Source organism: Leucoraja erinacea, chromosome 1, assembly GCF_028641065.1.
Source record: "Leucoraja erinacea ecotype New England chromosome 1, Leri_hhj_1, whole genome shotgun sequence".
Taxonomy (NCBI): domain Eukaryota; kingdom Metazoa; phylum Chordata; class Chondrichthyes; order Rajiformes; family Rajidae; genus Leucoraja; species Leucoraja erinaceus.
Window position 1 is genome coordinate 155,171,747 of NC_073377.1, and position 23,371 is coordinate 155,195,117.

The following is a 23,371-nucleotide window of genomic DNA, read 5'->3' on the forward strand; positions in this document are numbered from 1 at the left end:
TCACTTCATTAAAACTCCCTGAAGGCTTTTGAGATCATTGCTTTTGCCTTTAATGCTCACTTTATTAAGATTGTTTATACTGGAGAAAATAAATCTAATTGGGTGTTAAACTACAGGTTTGATAGAGGACTGCAGTTTTGATCAAGGCACAAAGTACAGGAGTAACTCAGCAGGTCAGGCGGGATGCTGCCTGACCCATTGAATTATTCCAGCACTTTGTGTCTATTTTTGTAAACCAGCAACTGCAGTTCCGTGTTTCGAGTTTTCAAAGGTATTACTCTCCCTCCAAAGAATTTACAAGATATGCCAAATGAATGAACAATCGCGTAAGAAGTTACACATCTGCTCTATCAAAGGGTCAATAAATGAGCTCTGCCAACTACCTGATGTGCTGTGATATGGATGGCTCTGCCTGGGGAATTTTCTGTGCTATTGACATTTGTATAAATCCACCTGGTGCGTTATATAGGGTTGGCATGGTGGTGCAGCGGTAGAGTTGCTGCCTTACAGAGTTTACAGTGACCCGGGTTTGACCCTGACTACAGGGTCGCTGTCTGTACGGAGTTTGTATGTTCTCCCCAAGACCTCGTGGGTTTTCTCCAAGATCTTTGGTTTCCTCCCACACTCCAAAGACCTACATGTTTTTTTTTTAGGTGAATTGGCTTGGTAAGATTGTGAATTGTCCCTAGTGTGTGTAGGGTAGTGTTAATGTGCGGGGATCGCAGGTCAACGTGGACTAGGTGGGCCAAAGGGCCAGTTTCTGTGCTGTATCTCTAGACTAAACAAAAATAGACATTAATTCATCAGGTTGGTGACATTTTTAAAAAGCAGCCAGCTTCCCATAGGCAGCAAGGCAGCAATAGGATGTCTTTACGCTTTTTTAGATTTTTGGAGACACAATGCGGAAACTGTCCCTTCAGCCCCTGTATATTTGCACTATCCTACAAACAAGGGACGTTACAATTTTATCAAAGCCAATTCACCTACAAACCTGCACATCTTATGCGGTGTGGGAGGAAACTGGAGCACCCGGAGAAAACTCACATATCATTAATAATACCAAGTGTATTATGTATCCAAGGGGTGAGCACGTTAAAAGATAAGAAGCTTCGCTGTTACTTATCTGTTATTGTTAATTAATCTATTCCACAATTTATAGCCTAGGCTGTGGACTTGGATTTTACTATCTTCCAAAATCTAAGATATCAGAGAAAGGTTTATGACATTTCTCTTAAACTCAAAATAGAGACAGTGATTTCTGCTTAATCACTGACCTTAGTATTGAAATATTACAGTACTTGTGAAGTCATGCACTGATTCTGGGGGGACCTTTATAGCCTTTGGTTTAGTGCACAGAAAATACACCAGATTGAACGCTTAAAAATATAACATCTTGCGGAGAGAAAAACAAGACTTTCGGTCCACAACATTGATGAGGAAATGGTTGAGCTATATTCAGCAGCTGCACAAAGTTAAATGCTGCTGTCTGAGTTGCCTGCTCCTACACAAATGCATTCAAATTGTTGAGGGGCGAAGATTAATGGAAGATGTTTTAGGACTGAGTTAAGATCTTGGACAGAATTGGAAAGACTTGGATTGTTTTATCTGGAATGCCGGGGGTTGCGGGGAGACCTGATGGAAGTAAACAAGGTTATGAGAGACATAGGTAGCGTAGACAGTCAGGATGGAAAAATCAAATACTAAGTGGCATAGCTTTAAGATGAGAGGTGCAAAGTTTAAAAGACATGTATGGGACAAGATGTTTCCACACAGGGTAGTGAGTGCCTGGAACCCGCTGCCGGGGGTGGTGGTGGTTGACGCAGGTATATTAGTAGCATATAGAAGTCTTTCGGATTGGCATATGGATATGCAGGTAATGGAGGGATATGGATTATGTGTATAGGTTACAGGGAGACACGTGATGGTCTTGGCACAAACATTGTAGGCCCAAAGGTCTGTTCTTGCGCTGTTCTGGGTCTGAAGAAGGGTTTCGGCCCGAAACATCGCCTATTTCCTTCGCTCCATGGATGCTGTTGCACCCGCTGAGCTTCTCCAGCATTTTTGTGTACCTGCACTGTTCTATGTTCTATCGCTTGAAAGGTCAACAAATAAGGCAGGGATTGAAGGGATATATAATAACAGAGATGATTCTGAGTCAATGGTGATAAGATGGGAGGGAAGGGGAAAAGATCAGGCCAGCTTGAAACAGATCAGGCCTGAGGTTGGACAGAGTGGAGAGCGTGGGGGGGGGGGGGGGGGGGGGGGGGGGGGGGGGGGGTGGGGGGGGAGGTAGTTGGGCTAAGCTGTGGCCTAGGAAAGAAGATCTGCATTGGAGAAGACAGTTCAGGGGAGGTGAATATGGAAGATTATAAAATAGTTAAATGCGTACAGTTTTGGTCTCGAAATCTGAGGAAGGACATTATTGCCATAGAGGGAGTGCAGAGACGGTTCACCAGACTGATTCCTGGGATGTCAGGACTGTCTTATGAAGAAAGACTGGATAGACTTGGTTTATACTCTCCAGAATTTAGAAGATTGAGAGGGGATCTTATAGAAACTTACAAAATTCTTAAGGGGTTGGACAGGCTAGATGCAGGAAGATTGTTCCCGATGTTAGGGAAGTCCAGGACAAGGGGTCACAGCTTAAGGATAAGGGGGAAATCCTTTAAAACTGAGATGAGAAGAACTTTTTTCACACAGAGAGTGGTGAATCTCTGGAACTCTCAGCCACAGAGGGTCGTTGAGGCCAGTTCATTGGCTATATTTAAGAGGGAGTTAGATGTGGCCCTTGTGGCTAAGGGGATCAGAGGGTATGGAGAGAAGGCAGGTACGGGATTGAGTTGGATGATCAGCCATGATCATATTGAATGGCGGTGCAGGCTCGAAGGGCCGAATGGCCTACTCCTGCACCTAATTTCTATGTTTCTATGTTTAAGCGAAGATCAACATCTGCAGTTCTTGGTATCTACAAGGAAAATGAGTTTCCTAAAACTGGAGAATTCAATGTTGAGTCCAGAAGCTGAAAAAAGTCCAAATGGAATGCAAGGTGTTGTTCCCCAGGCTTGTGTAAAGCCTTGTTATAACAGGTACAGGAACCACAGATAAATGGGTTGGAGTGGGATGGAGAATTGAAGTGACATGCTACTGGAAATTGCTCCTGCCCATTGAAAGTCGATAACCTGCCGAGTGATTACCTAAGTGTTTAAGAAGGAACTGCAGATGCTGGAGAATCGAAGGTTACACAAAATAGCTGGAGAAACTCAGCGGGTGCAGCAGCATCTATGGAGCGAAGGAAATAGGCAACGTTTCGGGCCGAAACCCTTCTAATCTGCCTTTCATTTCTGAATTGTAGAGAAACATAGAAACATAGAAAATTGAGTGCAAGAGTAGGCCATTCCACCCTTCGAGCCAGCACCCCCATTAAATATCATCAAGGCTGATCATCCAAAATCAGTACCCCGTTCCTGCTTGCTCTCCCCATTTCCCTTGATTCTGTTATCCATATCTAACTCTCTCTTGAATACATCCAGTGAATTGGCCTCCATTGTCTTATGTGGCAGTGCATTCCACAGATTCACAACTCTCCGGGTCAAAATGGTTTTCATTATCTCAGTCCTAAATGGCCTACCCCTTATTCTTAAACTGTGACCCCTGGTTCTGGACTCCCCCAGCATCGGGACCATTTTTCCTGCATCTAGCCTGTCCAATCCCTTAAGAATTTTATATGTTTCTATAAGATCTCCTCTCATCCTTCTAAATTCCAGAGAATGTAAGCCCACAGTGAGGAGACTGCATTGTGAACACTGAGTGAGGTGCACTAAGCTGGAAGAAGTGCAAGCGATTTGCTGATTCACCTGTAACAACTCAAAGTGCTGGAGTTGCTCAACGAGCCAGGTGGTATCTCTGGAGGATATAGGCAGGTGGTGTTTTAGATCGGGACCCTTCTTCAAACCGATTGCAGCGGGCTGGGGTGGGGATGAAAGCTGGAAGAGAGGATGTGCAGGACAAAGCCTAGCAAGTAATAGCTGGATACAGGTGAGGTGAGTTTTTGATAGGCAGATGGTTGGACTAAGGCCGGAGATAAAAACACAGGGGGAGTGAGACAAAAGATTCAAGAGTGTTTAATGGCCAAATGTCCCAAAATGGAACAATGAAATTCTTACTTACAGCTGTACAACAGATAGCTAAACATAGTACTCTGTAAACATCACAATAAACAACGACAACTATTTAGCATTCAATAGCTTGATGGTTGTAGGGAAGAAGCTGCTCCTGAACCTGGATGTTACCGTTTTCAGGTTCCCAACCTTCTTTGTGATGGCAGGAGTGAAATAAGAGCATGGCCAGGATGTTGCGGTCTCTGATGATGCTGGCTGCCTTCTTGAGGCAGCGACTCCTGTAGATCCCTTTGATGGTGGGGAGTTCAGTATCCGTGATGGACTGGGGGACTAGAGGAAGGAGTGTAGGTGATAGGGGAGGAGGAGGGGGGATATAGATGTGTTTTCTGGTGTATGTACACCTCTAAAGACTGTTTGTTGGCTTGGATGGGAGGTAGGGAAGCTGCTGCTGTTACTGATGTGTGGGGAAGGCATTATAGGATGGAGAGGGGGGCGGGTGGTGGATGGTGATGGAGGAGCAGAGGAGTAAAGGGAGTGAGTCTTTCAAAATTCTGAAAGGAGCAGGAAAGGTGTGTCCAGCAGTGGAATCTTGTTGCAGCTCCTGGGATAAATAATTTCCCAAATTCCCTCCTGGGAAAAAGAAAGTTCTACGATAGAACTTTATTTATCCCAGGTGGGCAATTGGGAAGGACACAGTCCCAGGACAGTGTAGTGAACATGGAGGCTGGTGGAGGACAAGGGGGAACGATGTCCTTGCTCGGTCTGGGGAATAGAGGTTAAGGGGAGAGGTGCGGGTAATAGATGAGATACAGTGACTGACTCTGTCCACAATGGAAAGGGCAAAACATGGCAAAAACTGGAAAGAAGGAATGCACCAAGTCCGATTACTTGTAGCAAGGTCAGATCCTCAAGAGCTCTCAGATCCTCAAGGTGGCAAACCTTTTTGTTTCCTTTTCTCTCATTTGTAATATTGTGCATCTTATTTTAGGCAGAGGTCCACCATGTTGCAGCATCATCCCCCTTCGCAGATATAAGCCCACAAAACAAGTTTTATTTTCTCTGTGAGTCTGATCAGACTGTGGTTTATCTGTGGCAGATCTTCATGTCAACGGTTTGACTACAGACGGCAGTGTCTGACTATGGCCATTATTTTCATTTGAGAGTGTGATGTGCAGGCAATCATGCCACAGTCCACGGCCCATCAAGTTCACAACTGTGAATCACAGAGTGTGCAATTATTGTTGTAACAAGAGAATACCACCATCTTCACGACCAGCATCAGTGTCAAATACAGATCCATTACCGAGAATAACCGTGGCCTCATCTCCGAGATTAATGTTTGCCTGCAGGCATATTTTAGATAACTCAAACAACATCTGAAAAATGAGCACGAGGCAAGAATCTATCCCAAAGGAAAAGCAGCAGTAATGATGTAATGCCAAATCTATTTCATTCATAACCAGCAGGCACAAGCCAAATCAGGCAGCATCTTATTTTTTTTTAAAAGCACAAAAAAAATCGGTAGTTGTTTTAATTCCTGCCCTTAAAGCCCCCTTCTAGGGTTAACATGAGGCAGTAATATATTGTTTCTCTGAATACAACTTTGCTACTGATACTTAAAAACGTAGCTGATCACAGCAGCCCTTCCTTGTATCTTCTTGAAGGACGGTCCTGATTGAATTGCCTCAGTACATTGAGGCGAAACTGTCTTTCAAATAACTGCTTTAGAGAGCTGCCATTCACAATGTTAAGTCTTTCTATATTCCATCAACAAGCTGTCCTCAGATGACCACATTGCAAGTCTATTGGCCAAAATTCAACTGCTTCTGCCTACTCCTTCTCTAATTTGTTTTCCTCTTACAGTCACTGTGTTTCACCAAAGATGTTTTCCTCTTTGGAGCTGAGGATGAATGCTGCTTTGTATGAGAATGCCATTTGCTGGCTTCTGATAGTTCTTTCGTGTTGACTCTTTCATACAGTGCACGTATCTTCTCTGGAATATTGTTGCTGCTTGCAATTTTACCAAATCTATGGATGCTCCACTGAGGCTTTAGATATCAGCCTTTCTTCTTCTTCTTGTGTATGGTGTGCGCAGCTTAAAGTTGTAGGACAACATGTTCTATTTGATCTTATTTGATTGTGCATGCCAGGTTGATTGCATTCGTCGAAACAGGGCGGACCACTTGAAGGTTGCAATCTCCAACCCCATGAGCCTTTCAAGTATTGTAAGTCACATTGACTTAGACTGCATTTAAACCAGCTAGTACTAACATGAGTATCTTTAAATCATAATCTTCCTTTATATTTCACGAAATTAAGCATGAAACTATACCCAAATGCGCTGAAACAACTTTAATATATAGTGTAGGAAGGAACTGCAGATGCTGGTTAGAAAGATGTTTAGTTTAGTTTAGTTTAGTTCAGAGATACAGTGCAGAAACAGACCCTTCGGCCCATCTTGTCCGTACCGACCAGCGATCCCTGCACATTAACACTATCCGACACACACTAGGGACAATTTACATTTATGCCAAGCCAATTAACCTACAAATCTGTATGTCTTTAGAGTGTGGGAGGAAGCCGAAGATCTCTGAGAAAACCCATGCAGGTCCTGGGGAGAACGTACAAATTCAGACAGCACCCATAGTCAGGATCGAACCCAGGTCTCTGGCACTGTAAGGCAGTAGTTCTACCTCTATGCCATCATGCCGCCCGATGATAGACACAAAATGCTGGGGTAACTCAGTGGGTCAGGCAGCATCTCTGCAGAAAAGGAAGAGGTGACGTTTCGGGTCGAGACCTTTCTTCAGAATGCAGCACCTTTTCTCTAGAGATGCTGTCTGACCCGCTGAGTTACTCCAGCGTTTTATGTCTAACTTTGATAAATATATTCTTTGATTACTCTTTATCTCCGGCGAGAGAGGTAATCCATGAGAATGAAGCTTGACGAATTGGAACAACTAATTCGGTAATTAATTCGTGGTTCTATCATGTAACCTTATGTAAACAATGTTTCAACTTCAATTTCCAATCTATTCTGAGTTAGCTAATTGCTGTAGCCTTCGTACAGCAGGGCCAAGAGTGGATAAAGATAGTTTCTAAGCAATGACCTCATTTGGAGTATGTCTGCCTCTGAATGTGAGTTAGAGGCAGGATTAATTTCAACTATGATGTTCCCAAAGGTCCAGCTACTTGCTCTGGTCCATTGGCACGGGCGGGCCTCTGACTCAACAAGAATGAATGGATGGGTTCTGGTCTGTTGGTTGGGGTGTTATGTGGAGGGGGTGGGGTGTGGAACCAACCCAGCATGAGAGGTTTGCTCAAACCTCTGTGCCTCTCTAGTCGGTGTGTTGAAATCCACAGTCAAAGGCATACATACATACATGTCATGTGCACACTCATCACCTTCCGTTGCACAACACTGAATTTCAAAGCCACAACGACCCACAGTTCTATGTTACTCTTCACCACATTTGGTAATGCAAAAGGTAACTGATTCCTTTCTGTCCGATGTCAAAGATCGCAACCTTGAACGCCAATACTCTAACGGCCTTTTCTCTCCATTGACTTTCCTCGTCCTCCCTCCATTTCCACCCTCCACTGTGTCTTTGCCATCCCTTACAATGTTCCTCACTCTGATCCCATACTATTAGTCACTGCAGAGGTCTCCGCTTCCTCACACTACCTCCTTGTCTTCATTCTTATTCTGTTCCCAACATGACTTTGTACTTTTCTTCCATCTCTGTGACCATTTCTTTGTCCCGGAATCTATACCCAGATTATGCAACCTTTCTCCCCCTTCCAGAATTTCCAATTCACCCAGGCCGCTCCCTCTGGCCTCTTTTCCACTCTGAGTCTCTCCATTGCTATCTGCCGATGGGACATTGATGGCCTAGATTTCTCCTTTGCTTGCCTTCACTCACCTTAATCTTCCACCTCTGAACTTGAAGCGCACTGCTCGTCCTGATACTCTCATCAAATCTGCCAAATTATTTGTATCTGCTACACTGACCACCCTCACAGCGACCAAGCATCAGCTTTAAGACACATCATTATACCGCCCTCTGGATATCATGCCATTGTCTCCAACACAGTCACAGCTGTCATTTCCACAAAACATAAAGTCTTTCATAAGGTTGGGTTGCATGGTGGGCTGCTCTGGAAGATTACAAGGCTAGGGACCTAGGGGGAGCTAACTAATTGGATACATATTTCACTTGAGGTAGGCATCAAAGGGTGAAAGTGGAAGGTTGTTTTTCAGACTGGAGGCCCGTGACCAGTGGTGTGCCTCAGGGATGGATGCTGGGCCCATTCTGTTGGTCAGCTATATAAATGATTTGGATGAGGATGTGGAAGGTCTGGTTAGTAAGATTGCAGATTAAACTAAAATAGATGGTATTGTAGACAGTGGAGAAGATTATCAAAAAATACAGTGAGATGTTGATCAGTCTGGCAAGTAGGCTGAGAAATAATTAATGGAATTTTAAATTTGTATGAGTGCAAATTGCTGCATGTCGAAATATTAGATTGGCTCGAAGGGCCTAATGATCTACTCCTGCACCTAATTTCTATGTTTCTATTAAATCAGAGCAGACTTCCACAGTTTATTTTAGTTTAGTGATACAGCATGGAAATAGGCCCATCAGCCCACCGGGTCCGTGCCGACCAGCGATCCAGGCACATTAACACTATCCTACACCCACTACGGACAATTTTTACATTTACCAAGCCAATTAACCTACAAACCTGTATGTCTTTGGAATGTGGGAGGAAACCGAAGATCTCGGATAAAAAAAACGCAGGCCATGGGGAGAACGTACAAACTCCGTACAGACAGCACCCGTAATCGGGATTGAACCCGGGTCTCCGGTGCTGCATTCGCTGTAAGGCAGCAACTCTACCGCTGTGCCACCGTAACTGCCCATAACGAGAGGTCCTGGGTAGTTTTTGAGTACAAGTACCTCGGAGTACAAGTACCTAGTTCGCTGTTTTAGTCAACCTGCTGTAGGAAACATATCCTTGAGCTGGAAAGAGTGCAGGAAAGATTAATCAGGATGATGCCAGGATTCGATGGGACAATAACAGGGCAATTATCGGGCAGGATAGTTCTTTATTCCCTGGTGTATAGAAGGTGATCTTATAGCGGTGTATAAAGTCATGGGGGGCATAGAAAGGTTAAATGCACACAGAACCTTTCCAGTGTTGGGAACACAAGAACTTGAGGTCACAGGTTTAAATTGAGAGTTGGACAATTTAATAACTACCCAAGGAGCGACTTTTCCACACAGATTGTAGGTGGGTGTGGGTCTATGTAACAAACTGCCAGATGAAGTGGTTGAGGCAGATACAGGAACAATGTTTGATAGGTACATGGACAGGTGCCCAAATAGCAAAGGTTTAAGTCATATGGGTCGAACAGGATTAAATACAACTACATTAGATGTGCACACAATTGGCATGGGTGAATTGTGCTGAAGGGCCTGTTTCCATGTCATACAACAGGATGTTTCTGTGCTGTCATCATCCACAGCTTCAACTTTTGTAGTGCTCTAACCAATCACTCCCACTTCTACCATCCTGCTCAAAATCCACAAAGTTATCTGGGCAGACTCGTTGTTTCAGCCTGCTCCTATAGTGAACGTATCCTTCACTACTGTTCTTGCAGGGGTCCTTCAGCATGACATTTCAAGGAAAGACACAAAATGCCTAAGTAACTCAGACAGCATCCCTGGAGAAACATGGATAGGTGATGTTTCTGGTCGAGATCCTCCATCAGAGTTGAAATGTCAACTCTGTTTCTCCATTGACAGATTCTGCCTGACCTGATGAATGTTTCCAGCATTTTCTGGGTTTTTTTTATTCCAGCATTTGCAGTCATTCTGATTTTCACTGGGAATCAACATTAGGGTACGACTCAGCGCAAAGTTTGATGCATAACGTTAACCGCTATTTATATTGGCGTAATCCTCAGGATCAAACCAGTTTTATCAACCATGCTTAACCATGCTTAAAATAACCCATTTAGTGAAATAATAAAATAAATTGCTGAAAATATTCAGGAGGTCATCTGACATCGATGGATACAAAAACAGTTGTATGGTCAACAAAATGTCTTCACATTGTTGACAGCTCACTGGTCTGAAACATTGACTCTATTTTCCTTTCCGAAGGATTTTATTTCAGAACATTGGCATCCTTTGTATTTTGAGTTTTGCTCTTTAACTTTACCTGGCATGCACATGGTAAGAAGAATCGTAATGTTCCTTGTACCTTGTACCTTCCGAAGAGTCCACTGGGGACTATACTGGAAGTTGGACAATTTTACACTCGACAATTTTTTTTTAATTTATCAAGTTAATTAATCAAGCCAATTAACCTACAAACCTGTACGTCTTTGGAATGTGGGAAGAAACCGAAGATCTCGGAGAAAACCCACGCAGGTCACGGGGAGAACGTGCAAAACTCCGTACAGACAACACCCGTAGTCGGGATCGAACCCACGTCTCCGACGCTGCATTTTGCTGTAATGCAGCAACTCTACCGCTGTGCCACCATTCAATTCGGAGTAAGAATACTTAATATTGTACACCAACGGGCGACATAATGGCACAGAGGTAGAGTTCCTGCCTTACAGTGCCTGAGACCCGAGATCGATCCTGACTACGGGTGCTGTCTGTGTGGAGTTTTTACGTTCTCCCCATGACCTGCGTGCATTTTCTTTGGGAGATCCAGTTTCCTCCCGCACTCCAAAGATGTAGGCTAATTGGCTGGATAAAATTGTAAATTGTCCCTATTCTAGGATGGTGTTAATATGCAGGGATCGCTGGTCGGCGCGGAATTGGTGGCCGAAGGAACTATTTCCCCACTGGATCTCTAAACTACACTAAACTAAACCAAGGAGAATATATTTTTAGAAAATATTTTTAACTCTTGCACAATATTAAGATTGGGTAATGCTTACGTATGCTTAAATATATTTATTCACAAAGTATATAATTCAGCAGCAGAGAAGGATGATGATTGCTCCTTTAACACGTTCATTAGATCAGCCTAGACTGTGGAAAAAATGTATTAATGAAAACACAATTTGGTAGACATTAATCATGACTTTACTATTTTGTTTATTTTGCCTTTAATTTTACCAGCATCTGAATCATTATCACCATCAGAGACTGTAGAGCTTGTCCTTCAGTTTATTGAAGGAAGCAAAAACAGAAATCGGAGGCAGATATGGTGGATCAAGATGGTTTGTGCAGATTTTGCGAAGTGGAATTAAAGATATGAGGAATAATGTGACACTTCGGTGCCTCTGGTGAACCAGATTAAGCTGCGTGGTCATTGAGGTCACAACAGGAAGAATGTAAAGCCCAGGCTTCCAGAGAGAAGCAGACCTATATTCAGAAAGGAGATGAGATCATACGGGACAGAAGTCTGGGCAACCTCGTGTGAGATCAGTACGTAAGCATGCGTATATCACACTGCAGGTAGTATAGTACATTTTCTTGCTGCCTGGAACTGGAGTCAATTAGAAAGAGTGTGAGAAAATTCTGCCAATCTGTGGATGTCATCCCACTAATGATGTGTTACTATTGAGGTACCAAATCAAAACAAACAGCAAGTAAAATATTCAATTCATAGCGCGGGCAATTCTTTTCATTGAAATCACATTTCTCCTCTCAGCATTGATGCACGATCTCATTCAAATTGTGAGTGAATAAAATTGGGATTGCGCTTCTCTGTGTGGGTTTTGTGTTTGTATCTGGGTTTTATTCTGTTTGTCAGTGTTTTAGTCCCAAAACACTGGTCAACTGATCCAGAATAAGATGTGAATACAAATTGCACTGCATAATATGAACATACTGATGTAGTCATATGAAAATCTTATCCCTGGTACAATATGAGGATATTAATGTGCATATATATATAACCATGTTGCATGACTTTCCAATGAATTAAGTCATATATTGTCTCTAGAACTTTAAAACAATACAAACAAAATTAGATTGGATCCCAAAATGATAAGAAAAACTATGCAGTTCATACATTCATTAAGCTACGACTTTATAAATGTTATACTCTGATTGCAATTTTCAATAAAGGTTTGAGTGGGAACTCATTGTTATATGGCCCAGTTGCATGGGTGTCGAGTGAGAGAAAGCAGAACCCTGTAACACGTGTATTTAGTCCCCACGGGCAATATTGGTTTCCACGGAGTGCTGCCAATGAAACTTATAAAAGTTGACGTGTTGAGTTAAAAAACACCTCAGTTCATTCATCAGAAACCTTTTTCACAAACAGTTTAAATGAAGGTTTAAAATCATACTGGCAAGGCAAAAGTCATACCAAGATACGACACAACCCACACTAGTGGCAAGCACGCTGCTTTCACTTAATTGTGGGATGCCATTGCACTTTGCACCCATTCCAAGGAGTCCATGAACGCAATGCTTTCTTCATTATTTCAGTAGACAGTTAACCACATTGCCTAGATGTTGTATTCACATAAATGTACTGACTGGATTGGAACTGCATGTTTCATTGCTGAAAGAATTGCTGAAAGTTTTTAAAGTGATCTTGTTCTTCATGGTCACTGGCACAGATACTCTCTTTTTAAAATACAGTTACTTTAAATTATTGTGAATGTGCTGCTGTGATGGCATTTTAAGGCACATCTTCAAATTATTCATGTCAACCCATGGATTATTGGCCCAGAAATGAAACAATGCCAATATATATGCTGTGAGACATGAGTGCTGGAGTAACTCAGTGGGTCAGGAGATCATGATGGCCAATAGGTAACGTTTTGGGTCGGGGCCCTTCTTCAAACTTGTTCCTTGTTTCTACCATATATATTTTCACAGTTTATAAGTTAAGTAGTACAATACTTATATTAACTGCCTGTCCTTTGCAACAGAAATTCCTGCAACCAAAATTATTGAGCAATGGCGGGATCATATGAATGAATGAATGATTGAATGAATGAATGAATGATATGTTACTTCCCACTAAACAATTATAATCACAAAGTCTTATAGTAAGAGAATGGGCCCATTGAGTCCGCACCAACCACCAAGCATCATTTCACCTATATTTAAGAGGGAGTTAGATGTGGCCCTTGTGGCTAAAGGGATCAGGGGGTATGGAGAGAAGGTAGGTACAGGATACTGAGTTGGATGATCAGCCACGATCATATTGAATGGCGGTGCAGGCTCGAAGGGCCGAATGGCCTACTACTGCTATTTTCTATGTTTCTATGTTTAGATTAATCCTGCACTTATCCCATTTTATTCTCACCACGTTCTCATCAGACCTCCCTTGATTTAAGCACTGACCCGCACTAGGGAAATGTACACTGCCCAATTAACCTACCACCTACATGCCCTTGGAACATGGAAAGAAACAGAAGTCCATGTGGTCACAGGGATAATGCACAAATTCCACTGGAGGCCAGGATTGTACCTGGATCACTGGAGCAGCGAGGAAAGAGGCTACTGTGCCAACCACATCATGATCCACACGTCAAATCGTGCCATCTAAAATAAGGTCAAATTATACAATCATCTCTTCCTGCACCATCTTTGGTGGTTGAGCTGATTGAAATAATTGTCAATGCAGAAGGATCGAGCCGCAAGATTGGCATCATAGTGACATGCAAGGAGAAAGGCTTGAATGTGACAGACATCACAACCTGCAATGATTGCAGCTTGGCCAGACAAATGTCTCCCCAACAGGATGTGATTTAGATTTGAGTCATACATGATGCAAACTGCAGGCCGAGAACATGAGGAGGCGGCCCAGTATCACCAGCAAAAAGTCTTCACTGGTCGGTATTCAGTTTGTCAGTTTCCACCAAGCTGGGTTGTTCTTCATTCTCCTCAAATCTTGTTGATACACATTGTGTCTGCTAATGCCCCTGTCCCAATTAGGAAACCTCTGGAGACTTTGCGCCCCACCCAAGGTTTCCGTGCAGTTCCCGGAGGTTTTTGTCAGTCTCCGTACCTACTTCCACTACCTGCAACCTCCGGCAACCACCTGCAACCTCCGGGAACCGCACGGAAACCTTGGGTGGGGCGCAAAGTCTGCAGAGGTTTCCGTTCAGGTTTCCTAAGTGGGACAGGGGCATTACATTCACCGATTATTTGGTAGACAGATCATCTGCAATCCCCATAACATGCATTTATCATTTGGTCCTGTGCATATCTGCCACAACCTCCTTTTGCAACTTCCTCCCCCACAGCCCATCAGCCTGAAGAAGAGCGACATAAAAAGCTGGAGTAACTCAGCGGGACAGCCAGCATCTCTGGAGAGAAGGAATGGGTGACATTTCGGGTCGAGACTCTTCTTCAGACTGATGTCAGGGGAGTGGGCGGCACCGAGATAAAATGTAGTCGGAGACAGTCACACTGGTGGGAGAACTGGGAAGGGAGAGGGATGGAGAGAGAGGGAAAGTAAGGGCAAACTTGAAGTTAGAGAAGTCAATGTTCATAATGCTGGGGCGTAAGTTGCTCAAACGAAATATGAGGTGCAGTTCCTCCAATTTGCACTGGGCCTCACTCTGGCAATGGAGGAGTCCCAGGACAGAAAGGTCAGTGTGGAAATGAAGAGTCCTGATCCTGTACATTATCTATTCATTCCCTCCACTGATGAGTTTGGAGGAAGGGGATTGGTGTGGCGAGTTTTAGAAGATAGATCACAGGATTGAGGCAATAGACAATAGGTGCAGGAGTAGGCCATTCGGCCCTTCTAGCCAGCACCGCCATTTAATGTGATCATTGATGCTTGGCCAAGGCCACTTGGAATTTGGGTGGGGAATTAAAACCCATCAGATCACGGGTTTCAGCTCAGTGTCCTAGTGGGAGATTGGGAATAGGTGGAGATTTGAGCACCATTGGGTTGGTGACCAAGGACAGAAGCACAGTTTAGAAGTGTCCCAGTCCAACAGAACAATATTCAACCTAGCCATCCCCAGAGAGAGCAATGATGATCACTCCTCGGAATGGTGCCAGTCCCAATGCACTAGATGAGTCTGACATCACTTGCTCTACATTGGCCCAGAAACCACTTCAGGAACATCTGCTGAGTATTGCCCCGTTGAATAGCTATCAGTTGTGGCTCAAAATAACTTGGAAGCAGTAATTATTGGTTTTACTCAAAAAAATGTTCAGTTTCAATTACGCATTTCTGAACAAATGGACACCATACAATCGACGTTTAGGCATACTTGGCTGAACAACGTTCAGTTCTCTCCAGCTGAAGGTCAGATACAACAATTTCTCAAACATCAAAATGCGAAATTCATTCATTGTATTTTAATTTAACTTTTTTTGGGTACTACTTATTAGTAATATTTCTTTATGATTTTGGCAAAATGGTTAAGGAGAAACAGTGAGAGGTTGTCTTACCGATAGAATTTTCTGACTCCGGAATTGGAAGGATCAGATAAGTTGAAGTGAAGTGAGATGTCCAAGTGCTGCTCTCTTTCGAAATGGAAGTCTCAGTTGAAGAGGTTGTGGCAGCTGGAGGTGGCTTTGAGGTCTGACCTGTCGAGGCTTGTGGCTCAGTGGAGGTATCTCCTCCCGTGGTGCTGGTAGTTGAGGTGTTACCTGGAATGCCACTGACATGCCTTTCCTGAGCATGGCTATAACTTACATTACCATGTGGACTGGTACTGCCATTATTATATTGATCCGTGGTAGCAAAGGTGTAGTTATAGGATGAATTGGAATTGGAAGCAGTTTCAGTAACAATTCTTGGAGATGGAGTTGAAATCTCCTCCGTTGTTGAAGTGAAGTTGCTCGTGAAAACCTCAGGATCAGGTGTTGAAGTAGAATTTACTCCGCTACTTGATGGCGTACTTTCACCATCAGTTAGCACTGCCAAGATAACTGTAAGAGGAAATAAAAATAATTAGCTCGACATTTATTGAAATAACACTTCACATCTAAAATTCCAAATTGAAGAAGCTTTTTATATCATGAGTCGGCTCACTTTTGCAGTTTGCCTTTACCTTGGGACCATGTTACAAAGCCACACAGGCCACCTTGCTGCAAAAACAGATTCCTGTTATTTCTGTCTTTAGAGTTGATCTGAGATGAGGAAGAGGAAATATCAGGATGATATGACTGTTGAGTGATGCAATGCAGAGCACATACGTCATATGTGGATTGTCACTGGATAAGGACTGACTGCATTAGTTGGAGAAGTCCCTTGTGATGGAACAACTGGCCAGCATTAACACTTACATTTCATAAAAGAATGACCACTATTACCAAAATAAACAAATGAAAGGTCTTTCCCCTGAAACATCACCCACTCCCTTTCTCCAGATATGCTGCCTGACCCGCGAGTTACTCCAGCATTTTGTGTCTATCTTTGGTGTAAACCAGCATCTGCAGTTCCTTCCAACACACAGTAAGGTTTTATGTTCTCTGTCATAGAAACATAGAAACATAGAAAATAGGTGCAGGAGTAGGCCATTCGGCCCTTCGAGCCTGCACTGCCATTCAATATGATTATGGCTGATCATCCAACTCAGTATCCCGTACCTGCCTACTCTCCATAATCCCTGATCCCTCTAGCCACAAGGGCCACATCTAACTCCCTCTTAAATATAGCCAATGAAATGGCCTCAACTACCTTCTGTGGCAGAGAGTTCCAGAGATTCACTGCTCTCTGCGTGAAAAATGTTCTTCTCATCTCGGTTCTAAAGGATTTCCCCTCTATCCTTAAGCTGTGACCCCTTGCCCTGGACATCCCCAACAACGGGAACAATCTTCCTGCATCTAGCCTGTCCAATCCCTTAAGAATTTGGGATACATTTATTCACGGTGGCCTATCTAATCTTAACATTATTGGTTTTGGGTATTGGAGCCATCACAACCAATACCAGTAATAAACCAAAAATAATATAAATACATGAGCTATGATTTATTTTATTTTTCCAAAAAGTCCGAAAAATACAGCATAGAAACTAGGCCTTTGGCCCTTTTGAGACCACACCAACTATCCACGACCTATTAATCTGACATTAATTCCATTTTATTCTCCACACATTCGCATCAACTTCTTAGTGTGAAGCAGATTCTACTGCTTGTCCACGCACTTAACGAAAAAACGAAACTAAAGGGAATTCACTGTGGCCAATGAATCTACCAATCCTCTAGCTTTCGAAAGACACTGAAGCACCCAGAAGAAACGCACACAGTCCAATGGAAAACATGCAAATGCATGGCTGCCGAGGCCAGAGGTCAGGGTTGAACCCAGGTTGCCTGCGCTGTGAGACAGAAGCTCTATTAGTTGCTCTACTCTGGCCTCATTTTCAGAACAAAAAATCTTTATCCAGAGAAATATTTGAATAGCAAAATTCTTGTCCAATTCAGCACATACGTGAATAATTTTACTCGCTTTGATTTTAAAAATCATAGCTATGCTTTCAAATTACTCTCTGGCCTTCCCCATTCCTATTTCCATAATCTACCGGCTCCACAATCCTTCAAGGTATTCTGCTTCCTTCCTTTTAATCACTCCAGACATGGTGGCCATACCTTGTGTTGTTAAAGGCCTAACATGTGGATTGTCAACATTAACATTTCTTCCTCTCTACCTCTCACCTCAAACTGAATGATGATCACTCCCACTACTCCCCCCCCCCCCCTCCACTACTCACAGAGTCATAGAATCACAGTCATAAAGAACAGAAACAGGCCCTTCAGTCCAACGTGTCCCTGGCAACCAGATTTTATAACTGAACTAGTCCCATCTGTCTGCTGTTTGCACCATAAATCTTTTCTACTCATGGACTTGTCTATATGTGTTTGAAAAGTCACCATCGTAACTGCCTTTCTTTAGCAGATCATTTTGTACGCACCTCACACTCTGAGAAGAATTTGACCCTTGGGTATCTTCTAAATCATTCCTATCGCAGCGTGAACCTTTGCACTCTTGTTCTAGGCTGCTCATTCCTGGAAACAAGGCTACAATCTGTGGTCTTTCACCTTATCCAATGCCTATCGTGATGTTATATGCCTCTATAAAGTCATTCTTCAGCCCACTGCACATCAGGGGGGAAAAAAGTCCCAGCCTTTCCAACCTCTCCTTATAACCCTAGCCTTCCATTCCTGGTATCATCCTAATGAATCTTTTCAGCATCCTTTCCAGTTTGATGATATCCTGCCTCTAGCAAGGAAGATGAGGGTACTCATTTTATGTATCATATTGAAGGTATCATATTATGAGACAATTTTATGTCTTCACCAGTTTCCCAGTAATCTTGCCATCTAATTGACCTTCACAATTAATATTGAATATTATTCCTGTATAGAGGGAATCCGTAGCCTATCCAGAACCTTCCTACCCCATGTCAAAAATGTGCATGAGGAATCGCCGGAAAGTTTGATGGAGCATTTGATGGAGCATTTTTGATGGAGCCTTGGAGGAACAGCACCTCATAAGCAACAGCGGAAATTGGAGGAACAGCACCTCATATTCCGCCTGGAGACCTTGCGTCCGGATGGCATTAACATTGAATTCCCCCAATTTTGCTAGCCCTTACTGTCTCCTCCCCTTTCTTAACCCTCTAGCTGTCTCCTCCCACCCTCCTATCCGCCTGCCCTCGGGCTCCTCCTCCTCCACTTTTCCTCCCTTCTCCCCCCCCCCTCCCCCCATCAGTCTGAAGAAGGGTTTCGGCCCGAAACGTTGCCTATTTCCTTCGCTCCATAGATGCTGCTGCATCCGCTGAGTTTCTCCAGCAATTTTGTGTACCTTTGATGGAGCATTTGTTCGTTTGTTCCCCTCCTTAGTCCAGAGGCAGTGAGATTAATTGCAGATTTGGTCAGCTCCCAGGGGCATCAGATCTTCAGCATTCGTGGACGCCATAGCCCAGTACTTTATCACCACAGTACAGCTGCGCAGTGGTGAAGGAGCCAACTAAACTGATCATTGATAAAAATGCTTGACTTACATTCCAGTTCACTTGCCAGCAACCATGGGAAATCAAACGTACAACTACAGCCCTGTACTGGTGTCTGCCAGATCTCTCTGAATCTTTGCAATCAGCAGATGTGGCCTGCGTATTAAAACAGGACTTACTGATCTACTGCTCTGCAAATTATAACTGCTAAGTTTATTAAGCCGTCTGTGGTGAGTGCATGACACAGAGGAAAAGCAAGAAGATAAATATTTTTCAGTGTCTCACCATGTTATCAAGACATTCCAACAGGTTTAGCCATGAATGGATTTCCTTGAAGTACAGCCTCTGTCAAACTTCAGTTACATGCAGCATCTTTACAAGCCGCGAGATTCCGCAAAGAGCTAGTCAATGAAAGACCAATAGTCTGTTGCTTGTGGTATAAACATTTGGCCATGACTCTGGGAAAGGCATTACTCTGGATCATAGAACATTCAACATTAGAGCAGAGGATCAGGCATCTCAGCCCACAATGTCAGTGCCGAGCAAGATGCCAAGTTAACCTAATCTCCTCTGTCTGCACATGACCTATTCACCTCCATTCCCTGCATATCCATGTGCCTTTCCAAAACCTTCTTAAATGCCACTATCATATCTGCTCCACCGCCACACCTGCAGGTATTCCAGGCACCAATACTCTCTATCAACACTGTAAAACTCTCTATAAAACAATTATGCCAACATTTCCTTAAACTTTGTTCTTCTAACCTTAAAGCTATGCCCTTTAGTCATGGGCATTTCTAACCTGGGAATGATTCTGACTGCCTACCATAACTATGCCTCTCATCATTTTAATAATTTTATGTATGTCTATCAGATTTCCCCTTAGCTTCCGCAGCTCTAGAAGAAACAATCTGTCCAACCTCCCCTTATATCTGATACCCTCTAATCCAGGCAACATTCTGGGACACCTCTTCTGCATCCTCTCCAAAGGCCCGACATCCTTGCTGTAATGGGGAGACCAGAACTGCACAGAATACTCCAAATGCAACCTAACCAAAGTCCTAGATTCAAATAGTTCATGGGACCTCGTATGTCCCATTTGAAAGACAACATTTCCGATAATATTACTCCCTTAGAAGTGTAATAAAATGCCAGTCTAATTTATCCTGGAGTAGGGATTTGCACAAAACCTATAGAAATCTCAATTAATAGATCAGTACAGATTCATAAACTGAGATTATGTTACAGACAATGAGACTCCTCTAACTTCAATTTGGCCTTGCATCCCCCCCTCTCTCCATCCCTCTCCCACCCAAGACATTCTAGCCACTATGTCATCTTGTTGAGTCTCATTGTCTATAACCCGTTTTCACCTAGCTCGCAACTAACAATGGCCTGCTTCCTTTATCACCGTTACTTTTTTGCAACTCTCATTTATTTGTTCTATATCTCTCTATATTATAGTCAACACTTGTTTTCCGATCCCCTGACTCAGTCTGAAGGAGGGTCTCGATCCGAAACGTCACCTATTCCTTCTCTCCGGAGATGCTGCCAACGAACACAGACCTCCAGCCTGAATATTGTTGGCCTTTGACCACAACCCTCTGTCGTTTCAGTAAAGAAAGTATCTCCAATAGCCATCAAGGTTTCACACATAAAAATCTGCACAATTTTCATTTAAGATGATTCACAGTTCACAGTTAGCATTAACAGAGTTACATTTTACTGTTGAAATGCACAATTGGACAATGTGTATTGTAAGGACTAAGTTTATGCTGTCAGTTGTGCCTAATGTTTCTTTGTAATATCATTTTCCCACTGAAGTGATACATTTATTCAACGGAGTCGACCAAATTGCAGCAAGTGCTGTGAAATAAATTACTAGTGTCAATGACTAGTAACCCAGAGGGCTGGGCTAAAAATTCATACTGAGCTTCAAATCCCTCATTTCACTTAATATATGGAATTAAAAGCCCGCCTGCTCCACTGATATCCTTCAGGGATAAAATCTGTGTTCTCAGCTGGCCTATATGTAACTCCAGACTCACCAACGTGGTGAATTCTGATGAAGCATAGCAAGCTATTCAGTTTAAGAACAAGACCAAATTTAAACCTCAAATTGAAGAAAGATTTTTTTTTTAATTCTCAGTTACTTTTCCACTTCAATGTTTGTATTCCTGCAGGAGACAATTTATGCAGCCCTTCAGTGACATCATGGAATTTTAATCCAATTATGAATGACATCATGAGTGGAGCCATTGAAATTTAGAGAGGTCCAAATTCATAAAAGCACAGTTGGAGCAATCGTCTGAGTTTCTATTCCCAATGAGACGTCTGGCTACCATGGATGTGAAATTGAAATTTGTGTAGATGGTGCATGCTATATTCTGCAGGTACTCAGCAGAATAGTCAACCCTCCTTGCCACAAGCTTAGAGTTAGAAAGTTATTCTCACCCTTGAAATTTAACTCTGCAATGAAGGATTCTGGGTAAAATAGTCATGTTTGTGGTCATTGCTCAACAATAACCCAAGTGTATAAATTGTAGATATTGAGAAATATAAAGGAATCCTCCATTTATAACAGTGAATGCAGTGTAAATTCAGTGTGTTAACTAAAAGTTAACTAAAACCTGCCTGTTTTACTTCTTGTTCCAGTCTTTTGTTTCCTTAAGATCTGGAAATACTAGAGGGCCACAAATCTCCGTTTCCTTCTCTCTTGCTGTTTTCACTGTTGATATACATGAACTGATAATGGGCAGCACAGTGGTGCAGTGGTAGAATTGCTGCCTTACAGCGCCAGAGACCCGGGTTTGATCTGTCTACTGGTGTTCGCTGTACAGAGTCTGTACATCCTCTCCGTGACCGTGTGGGTTTTCTCTGGGTGTTCCGGTTTCCTCCCACACTCCAAAGTTTTGTAGGTTAATTGGCTTTGGTTAAAATTGTAAATTGTCCATAGAATATAGGACAGTGCTAGTGTGTGGGAATCGCTGGTTGGCACAGACTTGGTTTGTCAAAGGACCGGTTTCCTCACTGTATTTCTAAAGTCTAAATCTTTGAGCAGGCACAAAGCTCTCTGCTGAAGCTACCACACCTTTTCTGGACGAACAGTCATCTCCCCCGCAGGGCCTCTCCATTGATGACCATGTAACAGATCACAGAATGTATGTACCAAGAAGGGGAACGTATGCCATTTGGTTACAGATAGGAAAGAGTTCTCTATCTATTGGATGTTCTATCTTCAATACAGCAGGCCTTAAACAAAGTTCAACTCCATAGTCCTTCCCTACAAGACTGAAGAAAAGATGCCATTCTTTTGGTTGACTGATTCCACAAGTGCTGTTAACTTTAGATTTTAGACTTTGGAGATACAGTGCGGAATCAGGCCCTTCGACCCACCACATCCTCGCCGACCAGCGATCACACCGTCACTGACACTATCCTACACACTAGGGACAATTTACAATTTCACCAAAACCAGTTAGCCTACAGACGTGTACATCTTTATAGTGTGGGAGGAAACTGGAGAAAACCCACAAGGTCACAGGAAGAACGTACAAACTCCATACAGACAGCACCCATGGTCATGATCGAACCTGGCTTTCAGGCACTGTAAGGCAGCAGCTCTACCACTACGCCACTGTGCCACCCATTGTGACCTGGTGAGTGTTTCCAGCATTTTATTGTATTGTATTTGAGTCATTGTATTTTTTAACGCATTGTTAACCAATACAAATAATGGATAACAATCTCATCCAAATTAATGAAGCACTTTTTTCCTCTTATTTAGTTACTTTAGCATTGCTTTTGCTATTGGTTTATTATTGTCACCTATATCAATGGGATTTATTATCATATTTCCTTGCATAGATAGTAAAGAAACAAAGATAATTTTTCAATATCTCTCCTTTCTCTAATGAATCCAAGCATATCCTCACCAAAGTTACCCTGCAGTGTAACTATTGATACAAATGCCATGGTTCCAATAATGTTCTTGATAGCCTTTTTTGACAGTTATTTGGGGAAGATATTTAGTGTTGGCAGTTTAGAACAGAAATAGGCCACTTACTCCATAAGCATAAGCATGTTTTCCCATCTAACCATGCCTATTCTGTGGCAGACAAAAACGCTGGAGAAACTCAGCAGGTGAGGCAGCATCTATGGAGCGAGGGGATAGGTGTCGTTTCGGGTCGAGACCCTTCTACAGACTGAAGAAGATGCCTCATCTGTGTACTTACTTCATGTACTCCCTTTTCCCACACCTCTTAATACACTTGCTTGGAGCATTAAAATGAATGAGACCCCAGGCCTTGATTGCATTTATCCCAATCCCAGGTTATTGAGAGAG

General features: G+C 42.9%; 1 protein-coding gene across 1 annotated transcript in view; it reads right to left on the minus strand.

The window, feature by feature from the left end:
- The window catches only part of LOC129703568 (uncharacterized), a 134,065-nt gene that overhangs the window by 106,427 nt on the left and 4,267 nt on the right, over positions 1-23,371 (minus strand). The window contains exon 2 of the mRNA XM_055646160.1: positions 15,521-16,003. Coding sequence (XP_055502135.1) covers positions 15,521-16,003 — 483 coding nt within the window. The remainder of the gene's footprint in view (positions 1-15,520; positions 16,004-23,371) is intronic.